Source organism: Sphaerodactylus townsendi, linkage group LG05 (genome assembly GCF_021028975.2).
Source record: "Sphaerodactylus townsendi isolate TG3544 linkage group LG05, MPM_Stown_v2.3, whole genome shotgun sequence".
In the NCBI taxonomy this organism is placed as follows: Eukaryota; Metazoa; Chordata; class Lepidosauria; order Squamata; family Sphaerodactylidae; genus Sphaerodactylus; species Sphaerodactylus townsendi.
In genome coordinates this window covers 71,203,714-71,220,323 of record NC_059429.1, presented here as the reverse complement: position 1 = coordinate 71,220,323, position 16,610 = coordinate 71,203,714, and the positions used below count along the sequence as shown (strand labels likewise).

Here is a 16,610-nt window from a genome sequence, read left to right as displayed (position 1 = left end):
GAATATATTTGTCCCACCACATCTCTTTACAGTTCTATTCTTTTCTATTATGGTTCTTGTCCATCTTGATATCCTTTGGGATGATATACTACTGATAAAACATCTTATACCTATTTTATCTTAATGTTTCACTTGCTGTGGATTTTAAATAATTTATCTATAAAGTTTCTCATTGTTAGAAAAATATGTTTTCCTCAAAATTTTGCATCCATCTCATTACACATGTTTTATCATGTTTAAAAGTGAAGTAATAGCTGATTCATCCTAGAAAATGTTGTTTTTGCTGCGTTATCACATTTTCAAATTCTGTCATCACACCTCTTCCTGGGTAAATGTCCCCTTTCAATTTTGACATGTTCAATATGCTTCTACTTTAAAAATCATAGTTTTTTCCTGTATTTCCTCAGCTTCAAGACTATCTAGTTGATTTCTTCATTGCTTAGGTACATTTATTTTATTAAGACAGTTTTTATGCTGTTTCTCCAGCATTTGGATTCTTTCTTTCTTTCTTTCTTTCTTTCTTTCTTTCTTTCTTTCTTTCATCACGCTAAGTGCATACTCTGAATCGCCTGAAGCGTTAAGTCAAAAGGTCTGGCGGACAACCAACCCAAAGTTTTCCACCATTGCGGCCAAAAACCCCAAGAGCCTATGCTAGCGACTTTGTGAACGGGCTCCAAGAAGCTCTTAAGAGGCAGGTAGATGGCGAGGCCAAGCAGTGAGAACTCCTTAAGCGCCTACAGCTAGGAAAAGCGCCTCCGCCCGAGGAATGCATAAAGGCAATCTGCAAGGTCTAGGTAGGGACCCCGACCCCACAGCAGGCATGCTTTCGAGAGCTTGCCAGGATGTGGACACAGCCCACCAAGCCCGACCTTCTAGCCGCACCGCCCTCCCTTGCCGTAAAATAGGACAGCCCGAGGCAGTGTATCCAATCACGGTAGACCAAAACATCTTAAGTAAGGGGCCTTTGGGCTGCCCGGCAGAGGCCCACAGCCTAAGCGACAAGGGGTCTCCCCCCCAAGGGACAGGAGGCCGCGAGGAGGCTTGAGGGTCAGATGGCCCCATCTGGGCACCCTCCCAGCCAGGGCCAAAGCCAGCTCCTCGGACCTTCCCAGGGCTCTCTCAGGGAACCCCCACCCACTAAGCAGGAACTGCCCATCCACATTTCAGGGGCCACCAACCTGCAGCCTGTGCCGGAACCTGCTCATGTACCCTGATGTGGTGAGGCGTCCTGCAGGAGCAGCCTCACCCGAGACCAGCTGCGCATCCACGGATCCCCCACGCCCGGGAGCAACCCGCGCCGGCTCCACAAAATTAGGGGCCCAGAGTAGGCAGGTGCAAATGGCAACGCTGACCGCGGTGCGTCCCGCGGAGTAACCCGGGCAGCCTGATCAGTGATGGCCAGCTGGGGAGCTCACCCTCACGGCCTGGGAGGGGAGGGAGGGAGGCAGACTCGCCCAGGAAACTTCGCCACCCGCCCTGTCACTCTGGCAGAGTCGAGAGATGGAGTGGATCCACCCCACTGCCCTCCCCTCCACACTTGGACCACCGAGACCCGGTTTGGGTAGAACGAAGGCGGCCACTATCCGGGGAAAAGCTGGCTGCCATGCACCAACTTCGTGGAGGAGCAGCCTGGCAGCGGGCCATATTGAAACCTCCACATCACCATGGAACCGCGCCCGTCTTTATAATAAAAAAAAGAAGAAAGAGTGGCTGATGGCTGATTGCTCAGGATCTCAGGGCGGTAAATGCCTGCATCCAACCCATGGGTCCTTTTTTTCAGTGTGGCCTGCCCAACCCCAACCTCATCCCCTCGGACTATCAAGTCCCTGGTTGTTGACCTAAAGGATTGCCCGTTTGCATCCCTCTCTCCGGGGGGGGACGGACGCGTTTAAGCCTTCACGGATTGCGGTCCGCCAACCACCAACGACCTACGGCCCAGGTACCAGTGGAAAGTGCTACCCAGGGAATGCTCAATAGCCCCACCTTGTGTCAGTTTTTTGTTCATCACGCCCTGGCAAAAACCATTTTAGCCAAAGGCCCGGAGCCATAATCATCCGGTATATGGATTATTGATATCTTATGCTTCGCCATGGCATCCCCGCCAGTGGGTAGTGCTGCTTTCGCCGATGCGTTAAAACAGTCCAGGCCACTACACATGCGCTCCTGAAAAGGTGCAGAAGGACGAGCCATTCTTTGTACCTGGGGCACAAGCTCCTTCACTCTTATTCCGCCCCATCCTGCAGAAATGCAAATTCCAGACACACCCACAGCTCCTCCAGCCACAGCAGCTTCCTGCCGGAACCCTCAATTGGGTCGCCCCTTCTTCGCCCTCCACCACCCCTCTGCTCAGCCCCCTGTTCTCGCTACTCCCTTTCGCTGGGATCCGGGGGGACCAAAATCCAGCTCACCCAAAGCACAGGGCGCCTTTCCAAGCGGTGAAAGGAAGTTCTGGCTGCGCCGATGGGTGGATCCGAGTCCCCCTCAAAGATCAGCCCTCTCCCTCTCTTTCTCTTAGACACCCCTCCCCTCCCGGGCGGAGTTTTGGGATGCACCCAACCACCCACGAACCTTCTTGCAGTCGAGTGGCTCTACCTGCCTCATGTACCCACAAAGAACCTTTCCACCCAGGACAGCTTTATCTGGATCTTATCAACCAAAGTCCAGCGTCAGCACCATGGTGATGTCGGGTGGGACCCGAAAGATCATCATGCCTCTAAACCCGATCAGAGTTCCAGCATCTCTTGAGCGCTTCCCTCACCACCCCTCCAGCTGGCCCTGGAGGGCTTACGATGAGGGAGGTCCTCTTCCACCTCCCCGGATCCTCGCCTCACTCTCCTTCACTCCGCCTCTTGTCCCGATCTGGCCTCCTAGCAGCCTCTGCCACCCCACTCCAGGAGCCCCCCACCCGTTTAGCCCCATGGCCGGGGTAAGTGTAGCGTCGGCGCCATTGCATTCCAACAAGAGCGGTCAGCCCGGGCCATGGCAGACCGCCCTACCTTAAGCCTCCGCCCAGCCGAGGCTTGACTTTTGCCAACCATTCTGGCCTTCAAACCTTCAGCCAACCCTTCCAACCTCTTGAGTGGGCTTCATAATGTCACGTAGCAACTGCGTGAGTGGCTCACTGCCGAGACCTATGGCTCCCGAATGTCGACTCAAACCTCATGAGTCTCTTCCTGACATTGCGGAATCTATTAGCGTCCAGAACCTCTCGGTACTTTGTGGGCCATATGCACAGTCACACGCCACTCCCGGGCCCCTCGGCCCGAGGAACCAGTAGCGGATAAGCTACCCACCATTCCTACCCTCTTTTCCGACCCTTTTTTTCAGTCACGCTGACTTCTTCCACCAGGGGGCAAAGCACTGCGCCCGATCTTGCCGCATCCCCTCAGCCAGGCACAATCCATTTGTCAAATCGGCACTGCTCAATGCTCCGCGCCTCGAGCCCTCTTCCAGACCCGGGGTAAGCGAGGAGGGCTGGCCTGGCAAACCTGAAGCTTGTGGCAAATGGGCGTAACCTGGTCCCTGCCCTAGCCCTTAGAAACACCTGCATGCTAACTATAGACACTTACTTTCGAGGTGCGTTTAGAGCCACCCACTCCGTGCGGGAAACCACTAATCGATCATCCAACACCTGCTTACATGCATTACCCGTCATGGGCAGCCCCTCCGGCAAAAGCGGGATACTTGGCGCCAGCGTATTATTCCTCGCAACCATGCTCCAGTTCTGCACCAACTGGGGAATGGAGTGCTGACACCACGGGATTCCCTACGGTAGCCGCGGGGGGGCAAGCAATTGTCGAGAAAGAAGCCGAATCGCAACGTTAGGAAATCTTAGCTAAAACAGAGGCACTAAAGAAGGGGCCAGCCCCACCTAAGGCCACATCCAACGAGACCAGTATCGAGAAAGTACTCTTCACCATCCAACCGATTTAAATTTGCTTGCCCTACCCTCAGGGCAACAGATCGCCCGTAAGAAAGACACTTCAGAACCCGCAGACCAGATCCCCTCCCCGCCGCAGAAGTTTACCCACTACCGTCCCGGCTCCCCGGGCCGAGGCCTGGCGGACCGGACCCCCCCCCTCATAACCTGGGAAGGGGGGTATGCTTCCAGTCCTTCTTCCTGGGCCCCTATGGATCCCAGCCCGACATGTCCGGCCAGCCCGAGGCGGCGTAAGCGAAGTCCGAGGGCCCCACCACGAAGGGCCGGGGCCGGACCCTGGAGAGAGCCAGCCCACGTAGTTTCCAGGCAGACCCACACGCCAGCGTCGAGGTGACCCGAAGGCTCGGATGACCTACACAAGGCCACAGCGCTCTGCTCCAGCAGCTCAACTTCGAAGGTTTCGCCCATGGCGGCCGAGCTGCCTCAAGGCAGCAAGAGCCCCAAAGTTGCCACCTCTGCGGATACTGCTGTAGTTCCTCAGCCATCAGCACCTACTTTGCGCTACTACTCCCCGCCGGTGGCTTGATGGGTCACCCCTACAGGAGTTTAACCCTGGGAACCCTCCGCTGTCTCCAGCCACCTGACTGTTGTCGGGACATGCCTTCTCATAGCCACGAAGCACACAGCCATGGGCTGCAGCACCCTCTTCCCTCACCCCTAGTCACCGGTATTATTCCAGCTATGTTTATTGTGCACATTTAGATTGAGAGTACCCCTTGGAGCCGACCTCAAGGGAATTGCTGAAGTACTGTAACCCAACTGATCGTGAAGTTTTGCATGCCTTGAATCTAGAAGTTGTGTTTAATTTGTTGTTGCATCCGTCTGCTGGGACTCTCTACTGCCGCCTCACCATCGTTCTACCTCAGGCTCCACCGGGGCTCACGCACGCCGCCCTCCATGCCCAGCCCTCGTACCTCTTGCGAGATGACAGCGGTTGCCCTCTCAGGCGGAGTTAAGTCTCCCTCATGACTTCCTAGTGGGAGTCCCCAGGTTAAACTTTCTTACAATGCCAAGACGGTGGCCCGGCTGGCCTGTGTGCCCTTCTTGAAGTCCATCCAACTCCACCTCCCATCGCTCTGGATGCCTGGCCTCCAATGAGCAACAGAACGTCGTCCAGCGACTTTTAGATGTCAGCGCGCTTCAATGTGATTATTTGTTGTTACTGCATCGCAAGGTTGTGAGAATGTACATGATTATGTGTTGTTTTAATCTTTCTGATAATTTCCCATCCCCTGATTCCTTATGAGAAGTCGCGTGAGCTGCAGGAAGTGGTATCAATCTGAAATATGGCGTATTGCCCCACTGGTGGGTCAGCCCTCTGGAGCCCAGCTACGGGAGAATGGATAAGTGCTATTGGCCTGGCTCTGCATTGGTTTTGATTGTATGCCTCATCGTTCGGATCCTGTTTTATTCAGTAATGTATCTAATGTCCTTGCCAGCATGTGTAAGAAACCCTCGACTTTCCCTTGCATGCCAGCCAAGTCCTAATATGTTACACAAACGCTCAGCCAGCAACCCAGCGGTGAGGAGGTAATTAGCGTCCCCTTAATCGCCCCTCTACAAATGCGGCCTCCCTTCAGCAAAAGCGTAAAAGGAGGGAGATGTAGGGATGAGCAGCTGATCCAGCAGCACCGTAAGTAGAAGCTGGAATGCGGTAGCTCCTGGTGATCTTCTGGTCGCCAACAGCTCCCCTGCCCCTCACCCCTGATGGAGTCACCAGGTCGTGAACTACCTGGCTCACAACCGCACCAGGTGTCCCAGACAAAGGGGACAATGGGCCCCAGGTGAGGATTAGACCCAGGCGTGATGCTTCCTCCCACGCGTAATAGCCAGGTGAGATCATACATCACGCAGGCGATCTCCAGCCCTCCGCTCTCCAGGTTTCCCCGGTCCGCCCTTCTACTGCGCCCCCCAGATAACCCTAATAAGGATTGCCAGGTACTATGCAGCGGAAGGTAAGCCAGGATCCCGCGGACGGCGGCTCCAGCTGCTGGCGGCTCTCCACCAGATGATATCTCCGTGTCGTCACCGTTCTTCACGCTGGCCTCCGCGGGAACCGCGACTACCGGTGATGATTGCTATTATAAATCTAAACAAAAATGTCTAAAAGTATTTTACATGAATTGAAAATTACGTTCATGTATTATTATCATCTATCCACAATATATTTAGACTTTGTTCTCCCATTATCACTTTTCAATACAAACAAAATTGTTAATAATTCATGTTCATCACTGTTAATAGTCAGATGCATAATTTCAAGCAACCTCCTTCTCTGCTCCTATTTTTTAAAGGAATAATATAATTTTTATGCTTTGCGGCTTGATCTTGAAATTCTTTGGTTGAACTGTTATTCACATAAGTTTGATCTGTGTGTTATTCACATGGCTTGTTATTTTGCCATTGCTGCCTATTTGGCTAATTTGCTTTTTAGTCCCTCTTGGCTTGGACACTCTTCTGCTTTCCATACTGTTGCAAATGTCAACTCTGACTGCCATTATTATATACTAAACAATTCTTGCCAAAATTTTTGAAAAACTTTTCGACAAGAACTCCCAATAATTCCATAATAAATTTATTTTTTTAAGATTTTCTGTATTTCCAGATAATATTTGTCCACCATCTCGTTTAACAGGTTCTATTCTTTTCTATTATGGTTCTTGTCCATCTTGATATCGCTTTGGGATGATATACTACTGATAAAACATCTTATACCTATTTTATCTTAATGTTTTCGCTTGCTGTGGATTTTAAATGAATTTATCTATAAAGTTTCTCATTGTTAGAAAAAATATGTTTTCCTCAAAATTTTGCATCATCTCCATTACACATGTTTTTTATCATGTTTAAAAAGTGAAGTAATAGCTGATTCATCCTAGAAAATGTTGTTGTTGCTGCGTTATCACATTTTCAAATTCTGTCCACTACCTCTTCACCCTGTGAGTAAATGTCCCCTTTCAATTTTGACATGTTCAATATGCTTCTACTTTAAAAATCATAGTTTTTTCCTGTATTTCCTCAGCTTCAAGACTATCTAGTTGATTTCTTCATTGCTTAGGTACATTTATTTTATTAAGACAGTTTTTATGCTGTTTCTCCAGCATTTGGATTCTTTCTTTCTTTCTTTCTTTCTTTCTTTCTTTCTTTCTTTCTTTCTTTCTTTCTTTCTTTCTTTCTTTCTTTCTTTCTTTCTTTCTTTCTTTCTTTCTTTCTTTCTTTCTTTCTTTCTTTCTTTCTTTCTTTCTTTCTTTCTTTCTTTCTTTCGTTTCCTATCATATAAACCTTACTGGTTTCCCAAATAATTTTGATAGGAGTATCAACCATATAGTTTAATCTAAAAAATTCTTCTATATCTTTTCTGCTTTTCTGTTCTTTTTTCGTGTATCTCATATCTCCAACTTCCTCTTCTACCGCTGTTTTGTTGCTATTAATAAGTTGAGATCTGCAAAGATGTTTGATTGTACCTTAACTCTTGGATTTCTGATCCTCTAAGCATCTTCCAATTCTACCATTTTCATATATTCCATATAATCAAACACATTTTTAGGAAGTTTGCCTCATTTGGTAGATATTAGAAAAGTCTCCTTGGATCTTCAGGTAACCTTGTAATAGCTTGTGAAAAATGTCTTCTAAATTTGTCTTACCATGATTCTCTAGAATTCCTCAAAATCATAGATTATTGCACCTCCAAAGTTGCAGTCCTTTATTTAGCCCTTTCCATCCAAAGGTCTTGCGCTTCAAAATGTGATTCAATTCTTTTCTATCTTTCTTTAATTCTCCTGATTTCTTGTGTCCACTAAAAAATTCTAATAGTCTATCTTATATCTTGAACTTCTTTTTTACCCCTTCTTACTCTTTCTTGTGTTCTCTCTTCCACTTGCCTAATTTTTCTTGAGTTCTTTCTTCTTATTGTTTAATTTGATGTGTAACTGTTCAGGTTTGTTGTATGAAGGTTTTTGATAATTTGTCAATTACCTCTTGGACATACTGTTCACCATCATCTTTCTCCATTTGTCTTTTTGGCATACCCCTTTGTGGCATGCCTCTTTCTTCTTTGCTTAAATATTTTATACAGTCTTTCTATATATGATACCATAGGATAAATATTCAAGAACAACTAAACCAACAATAATTCAAGAGTAACTAAACCAACAATTTTGTCATCCATTCTGTCCCCAATAATTTCATCCACAATTGCTTCCCCACTTAATTACTTTATGGCATTACTGAAGCACTGTTATAAATCACAGGGCATTAATTGCAAGGCTTGGTTTTAAATCCTGATAAAAATTCCAATTGTATCATCATTTTCCAAAATTAAGCGATGATTTCACCACTGTGATGTTATCAGGGTATTAAAAGAGAGTTCATATAAAGTCTCTAAATAGAAGAAAATGAATGAGAAAAAAAGATTTTTTTAAAAAAAGAAAAGCGGGAAGGTTAATCTAGAGGCTTTTTGCTTGTTTTTACCCTACTGTTCCTGCTTGCAAGTTCTTGACAATTGGGTTCACCTGTCAAATTTGTCTCCCCACAGAGCAGTGAAAGGGTGATAAATGTGCCTTCTCATCTGGCATTCTTTTTCAGATACTGAGGAAAAACCCTCAGAGCTCTTCACAAATGCCCCTGCTTAGATTGCCATTTTCCCAAAAAGTTGTGTATAACTGTTATTGCAACCCACTTTGAACCACAGGGAAAGGCAGGAAATAAATAAATAAAATTTTAAACATGGTTGACATTTGTTTTCTCCAATGACTGTGCAGGGATGATCTTGGGAAGATGCCATATACCACCATGTGTATTAAAGAAAGTCTTCGACTTTACCCTCCAGTTCCTCTAATAGCTCGGGTCTTGAACTCACCAGTAACGTTTGATGATGGATGCACCTTGCCATCAGGTCATTATTTCTTCTTCCTTTATTTTATTTATCCTATTTTGAAGTACATTTAGGAGATATTTGCTAGAATTAGCAACCTCAAGAGAGGGCTTGAAGTTTTCCCTAGAATTTCAATTGATCCCCATACTATAGAATTCAGTTCCGTTGGAGGAAATGGCAACCTCAGGCTCCATGGAATTATATCCTCACTTAGCTCCCTTCACAAAGTCTGCTATCTTCAGGCACCACCCCAACCTACACAAATTTTCCAAGTCAGAGTTGGACACGCTAATATTTGTAAAAGTATTGCACACCCAGCAATGTACATTGGGAGGAATCATTCAGTGTATATGGAGTGAAGGAAGCTGTGGTGTCTAAGGTTCATCAGCAAGTTAGTTTCCTTGACCTGTTTGAGAAAGGTGTGGGGAGAAAGTCCAAACACAGATCTGTCAATCAAAAAGTACAATTCAAACAATGAATATGAATCCAGTAACACAAACCAAAAGCATTTGGCGAGGAAGGGGGAACACTTATGGTTATTTATGGAGTGACCTCCGTAAGGAGAAACACCTGACTCCCTTGTTTTCTATCTTCAGGAGGAAGTTGGACAGTTTTCTTTAGAACTTTATATTTATTGATTTAGTTTTTGTTATTGGCAGTCCTAATTGGAGTTCTTAAACTTTGACTTTTATGGGTTCTAAAATAGTTGTTTGTACAGTGTTTTAATGAAGTTTTACTTATATTATAAGCAGCCTTGAATTCTGCTAGGTAGATGGTGACTAATAATGTTTTCAGAGATTGTAGTTAGTGTAAAAGTTAACTTCCTTCCTCAAGAATGTGTATTAACCGGTTCAATATTAATGAAAAATACTAATTCAAAGAGGCTTATTAATCACTAATAGATCATCTTCTGCTGAGGATTCAAAAATCACAATATCTTTCCTAGGTATTTCTTGTGATAAATCAGACAACTTCTGAACAGTAGCAGTTGGCATTGCAGTGATGCACTGGGAAAAAAACTGCCGAGTTCCCAGTTAATTCTGGAAATAGGTTTTTCAGGGAGCAATTCTATTTAATTCAATGCAGCTTACTCCATGGAAAATATTCTTAGGATAGCTCTATCCCATGAGGAAGCGGCAATTCAATGGAAGTCTTCCACTGAAGGAGGCTTCAAACTTAGCCAAGTGCAACAGTAGGATACAAGAATCAGTACAGTGTTTCAGAACTTTAATTTCTTTCCCCCGCATCATTGTAAATTACAATTAGTTCAGTATCTAGAGTCAAAATAATCTCTTACCTATGAAAAAACTATCAAAATATTTTACCAGGTTCAGTTTTTATTGTGAAAATGCTGGAGTAGGTTTTTTTAAGTTTTTACTAGAATTAGTGAAATGTTGATATAGCTAATCAGATTTATCTGTATGATGATATCATTGAGGGCAAGCAGTCCCTTGTCATTGCCTTGCCATTGCCCTTGAAATGAAGAAAAAAACAGTCTCGTTACTAAGGAAACTAGGTCAGTTCTCCATGCTGTGCTGGCACTTTCATTGTCCACTAACATCTTACAGAAAGACTCTGATTCTCTTCCAGTTATACACAGTTTGTGCATTATTAAATGAGGCTGAAAAGGGATAGATATGTATCCAGATGGTCATTCCCATAAAAGTATTTTATTCTAATTTCATACTATTATTGCAGCTATATTCAATTTTTTAATTCATGTAATGTCTTTCCTCCTCAGTCACCATGATGACTACAGCAACTATGGTGGACCTATGTGAAATTCCTGCTAAAAAGATGTGCTTGATGAACAATGTATTCATTCATTCTAATCCCTAGTTAATCCTGGTTATAAAGCATTGCCAAGATGTGTGATAATGCTATGACAGTTAGCATATTTACACTGATTTATAGTAATAAATAATATAGTTTCTCTTTTATTCAGGTTCCCTGATTGGATTGAATATATTTGGTCTCCATAGAAACCCGGAAGCATGGGACAATCCTCATGTAATAATATATAATAAATAAATGAATTAATTGAAGAAATGAAAAACTGAAGGGTCAAGACTGAGGATACCAGAGGACAATAAGAACAGTTTATAAATTATGTTTATTTTAAAGAAAAAAGATCAAATACTAGAAAACATACTGAGGAACAGAATATTTAGGTTAACTATGAAAAATAACTGCTTATATACAAGAGATTAGATCCACATTAAAATAAAAAAATCAGTTGGGGCTAATTTACCTATTTCACACTCATCTGTGCAGTTTTCTTTTAAACAGATTGCCAATTTGAATGGAGAACAAAGGAAGGATAATTTTAAACCAGTCACTCTTTCTTGCAGCTTAACCTAATTCAGAGGTTTGGGGAAGACAAATAATGCTAGGGAGAAATGAGTGTTGGGGAGAAACGTCTACCACCATGAACTTCTTGGAGGAAGTCTGGGAAACAAATTGAATACAAATTATTGGTTTCTTTACAGTCTCTCATTCTGCATTTCTAGTCCTCTAATTGAAGTAAGATTCTATGATTCTTTAGTGTCTCTCATTCTTTAATTGGATGATTTTCAAAAGCCTATAATTCTGTGCCATGTGACATGCTTTGTGGTAAAATAGAGGTCAGCAAAACATCTTGTTATAGGAATTCCAACTGGGTTTGTTAAATTTCATGTTAAAAGCCTATATTTTTGAGAGCACCAAAAATTGGCTTTCATGACTTTGGGAAGGAGTAGAGAAAACTATTAGATGTTTTGCTCTTGTAGGCGGATTACTCATGGGCCAAAAAACAGCGGTGTGAAAATGGCGTAAAAACTGTGTAAACCCTTTTATACCATTTTCACACCATTTTCATACCACTGTTTTTGGCCTACGCGGAATCCGCCATACTGTAAATGCATCTTCATGCAATCTTAGGATCCTTGCAGGAAAAGCACTGAGAATACTGCATTTGCCAAGCCAGTCCATAACCAGCATACATATCACATACAGAATTGAGCATTAAGTATTTGACAGCCTAAGTCTGAAAGTGTAGGATTTGAGTAGGAGAACAAGTAGAGTGCAAAAGCTGAAATTTGGAGATTGATAGACACATGTGATGATTCTGACCCAAACCTAGGAAATGTAACATGCAGAATTTTTCAATAGTTACCATATACTCTGAGGGGTCACATGATGTCTGTGTAACTTTACACTGTTCATATTTTCTCTTTCAGGTATTTGAACCTCTGAGATTTTCTCCAGAAAACTCATCTGGTCGCCATCCATATGCTTTCCTCCCGTTTTCTGCTGGCCCAAGGTGATGATATTTATTTACTTAACCATGAAACGATTTTTTAGATGGTTATGAAAATTTTGCCATAGACTGGCAACTGTGGATCACATCAGAATTGTCACATTTTTACACCTTTCTCCAGCCATAGTTGCTCTAAATGTATTTTAAACAAAGACTTTCGCACAAACAGCTACACAAAAGATGTTTCAATTGTTGGCCACTGAATTAATACAGTTGTAAATAATCAGGGACTCTTTTCCATGGTTTGATTTTCCCCTAGAATCAGAAAGTAACATAAACAGGCAGAGTCTGTAATTTGTGGCTGTGGACCAATTTACACAGGAGAACAGACTCTATTCAGAGCTTCTTAAGTGCTCCGGAGTACAGGGATAATGTAGTGAAAAATATTATTTAAACAAGCATTCCTGCTGAAAATTATATAATCACAATGATTCAAAAAAGGTACCACCACAATTAATGGAAGCTGCAGAAAGGGTATATTCATGGAATTATTTCATTCAACCAAGTTCTATTCACAATCCGTAGAGTTCAGAGGGGAAAGGTGTCATAGTTGTAAATTCTTTGTGTGAACCAGTCTCAAACATTCTTGAAGTACACTGTCAAGTCTGCCATCATGGACAAGAGGTGGAGCTTGGGGGTGGAGTCAACAGTATAAGGCTGGAGCTGATCAGCCTGACTGCTCAGTTCAATCCTGGGCTCAGCGTGGCTTGGCTTGAAGCCTGCAGTTTAAAGCTGGACCCAGCAAGCCAAACCCAGCATCTAACAGGTCTACCCTACTCTGAATTCCATGTGGAGTCCAGAACTGAGTGAACCTGCACTGACTGACTCAACATTCAACTGCACCCAATCTCAAACTCCCAGGTGACACCTGGGATGGAACAAGCCATTGTACTTGCCCCAGGTGCTATTTTACACCTCTAGATTTACCCAAATGAACTTTCTAGTTTCAAATATTCCTAGAAGAGTTTGGAAGCACCGTGAATAGGGATCATACATAACAGCATTTGAATACCAGTTTGAATACCATGGAGTCTTACATGCATTGTCCTCAGGGTAGAGACATCAGGATAGAATGAACAGCAGAAGAAATTAATTCTAACCATTGACTTTGGGCCCACATAGTGTCAGCCTAGATACCTCCTCCTCCTAGGACATATTTAGTCATCTCTCCAGAAGCAAGCCTCCTAGATCATAGTGGTAATAGAGTGTAATAGCCCTGCCACCTTGCTTACGTTTCACAAACTCACATAGAAAATAACTGGGGGGTGGGAACCAGGCTTGGAACTAGTACCATGTGCTTACGTTTCACAAACTCACATAGAAAATAACTGGGGGGTGGGAACCAGGCTTGGAACAAATTACGTTCTCCCTCTTTTGTTCTTCATCTGTTGTGGGAGTGGCCCTCTGCCACAAAGTGATAAGGTTTTGCCCCCTGAGGACCCCACTTTTCGTAAGGCAACATGTGTCAAAGGCTAAATACATAGGTAATGCAGCAGATAAATAACTTTTGCTTGCTGTTCCCCCATTGGCTAACTGTTTACTTACAAACAATAATGTCTTGAGCGTAACTTGAAAATGGACTGGGGCAAATCAATCCATGGCACAATGGCCGTGAATTGCCTCCAATTCAGTTGGGATTCAGTTGGACGCCATTGCCTCCAATTCAGATAGATTCAGTTGAGGACCATTTCCCAAGGACATTAGAGCTCCTTCCCAGATAATTTAATCCTAATGACCTAGATCTCCAAAACAATAAGCAAGAAATGGGCTGATTCCAGCAATTTCATCCACATCTCAGTGACTGGAGAGGAAAATTCCTGCCCTCCCCAATCATGACCCGGCTATCTCTCATTTACAAATCTCCCCAAGGGAACACTTTAAATATTCTCCATGCAAAAGAAGAAAACTCCTCTACCATACAAACAAAGCATTTCTTTTTAAGTGGTTCATCTTCAAAGGATCACTTTTTATTGTTTCTACACTGTGATGCCAACACCCCAGTGCCTCCTTAGTCTCAGCAAAAGGGTATAAGGAGTTACCCCCTAGCAGGTGCTAATCACTTCTGCTCATATAAGACATACCCTGGTGTCCTACTGTGGGAGAAACATGCACTGCAGAAGAGGTGTTGCATCTCTACAACAGATAAAGAAGAGCATAAGCAGGAAGAAATTAGAAATTTCTGCATTGCAAGTTAATTTAAATTGGGGGTGGGGTGGTATCCTATATCTGGTGTCACCTTCACATTTCTGGGTCTAAGTTGTTCTATGACTTCTCGGTACCTATGTTTCTAGGGTCAATCATCTCCCTACATTGCATTTCATCTCACCAGTACAGTTCTATTTCAGAAGTCCTTTGCATCTGAGAGATGGAGCTTCCTGTGAGAACTTTTAAATCATTGACTGATCTTTATAACTCTGCCTTCAGTTTTAATTTTTTTAGTGTTGCGGTCTTAAGTGTTGCTGTCTTTTAATTGGTTGAACACTTGTTTTGTTATTAGTGATAAGCTTTATTAGCTTTTCATATCATATTTAATCTTTTATGTTGCCTTGAATACATTAAGGAAAGTAGACTTACAGTTAAATAAGCAAAGTACTGTGCAGGGCCAGCCCAGATTTGACACCAGAAAGTCAGTTGTCTTGAATATGGTAAGAATGAGAATCAAGGCAGATGAGAAGCATTCACTCTGTTAAAAATAAAAGTGGATGCCTCCCATAGTGCCTGGGTTGACAGGATCATAGACCCTGTAGGTTTTCTCTACTAATGCTTCATGTATTTTAAAATGCAATACTGTCCCATCACTCTCTTTGTTCAGGAACTGCATTGGACAGCAATTTGCTATGATGGAGATGAAAATAATTCTTGCCTTGACTTTACTCCAGTATGAACTCTTGGAGGACCCAGCAAATCCTCCAGTTCCTGTCATTCAGATTGTTACGCGTTCCAAGAATGGGATACACCTAAAGCTGAAAAAACTCTGTTCTTCATGAAATGAAAAATAAATCCAGCATAGGAAAAAACAGTATGTGATGTTATACTGGGCATTAGATTCTTTCTAACAAATTGCCAAAGAACAAAATCAGCACTAACAATAACATAGGATCATAATTATCTAGAAATAATAAAAGGAGGAATAAAGATTCACTAACGGGGTTGGAAAACTATTTCAAAGATTTATGTTAAAAAAATGGCAGCTTTGGATTAATTATGTGGCCAAAAGTTGTGACATAAACATTATGCCAGTGGATTACTAAATATGATTATTAATTCTGTTTATTCTTTTGTTTTTCCTCTTTTGATGACTAAGTATGAAGGTGGTGAGTGGTTCCCCCTAAAATTAAGTATAACCAACAAGGAAGCTTAATGGGTTTAACAATCTGTATTTGTAATTGTTGCAGTTAATGGGTTTGTTTTATTTCTAGGTGGAAAAAGATTTCTCTTTGTTCATTCTATATTTTACCCTGTTAGCTATAACTTAGTTTAAATAACAGTAATTGAGGTTTTGGAGGGGAAGTTCTAGATACTTAGAAGGGAAGGGAGTGGAAAGGGTGGTATGGGAGGGTGTGGGAGGGATTATAAATTGATTTTCTGTTAGATTAATGGGGGGTAGAGATAGAAGGGTGTAGGTTGAGTAACCATGAAAACACTGGGTAAAGATTTGAGTTTATGCTACTTATATAAGGATTTATATTAATTGGTAGATAAGTTGCCTTTATATGTTATACATGCTCAGTTGTTTTGTGAATGTATTTCACCCCCTACTCTAAGTTGTATTTGTATTATTGAAAATTCATTAAATAATTTTTAAAAAAAGAAAAATATTTCAAAGATTTAGATATGAATATAAGAATATTATTAGTCTAATACTATATTAGTTTGCAGCATTCGAGACCATTGCACCTGAGGTCAATTGATATACAATGGCACAGGATGGCCTATTAGAGTTGGTGTTAGACAGTTTCATCCTTTCTTCACTTTTCTGGATGTGCATGTCCTGGACCTTCCCACTCTCATCCAATTTATACAATCTCAGAAGTCATGAAAGGAAAAAAAATCTGTTTTATTTCTGAAATGTTAAAATAGATCCCCTCTGGACTTTCAGACTCCTATAAAATGAACTGATTTCCTTGAAGCTCATGCTTGGGCCCTGTGGATATGATTGCTGACCAGCTGGGTGGGTGGGAAAGCATAGCCAAGCTTGCTTCATCATGTAAAGAACTGGAAGTGAGAGGAGGGACTAAATCCAGTGGACTAAAGAACTAGTGGGCTGCATCAGCAAAAATAGTATTTTTTGGATTTTGGTATATTGGAGTTGAAAAATATCAGTGTTCCACTTTGGTATTTGAATGCAGGTTTTATTCTGGAATCTGAATTTATTCATCTCCATTGTAGTGTGTGGGTAAGTTGCCTGGGGGTCTGGGTCATTTTTTAATTATTATTATTATTATTTATTTATTTATTTATTTAATTTGTATACCGCCCGATCCCCGAAGGGGCACCAA

The 16,610-nt window shown here is 42.8% G+C and overlaps 1 protein-coding gene across 1 annotated transcript in view; it reads left to right on the top strand.

Moving 5' to 3' along the window:
* The window catches only part of LOC125433529 (cytochrome P450 4B1-like), a 57,610-nt gene extending 41,076 nt beyond the window's left edge, over window positions 1-16,534 (top strand). The window contains exons 9-12 of the mRNA XM_048498112.1: window positions 8,701-8,834; window positions 10,759-10,823; window positions 12,032-12,114; window positions 14,924-16,534. Of these exons, the coding sequence (XP_048354069.1) occupies window positions 8,701-8,834; window positions 10,759-10,823; window positions 12,032-12,114; window positions 14,924-15,098 (457 nt within the window). The 3' untranslated portion in view covers window positions 15,099-16,534. The remainder of the gene's footprint in view (window positions 1-8,700; window positions 8,835-10,758; window positions 10,824-12,031; window positions 12,115-14,923) is intronic.
* Window positions 16,535-16,610: the final 76 nt, after the last annotated feature.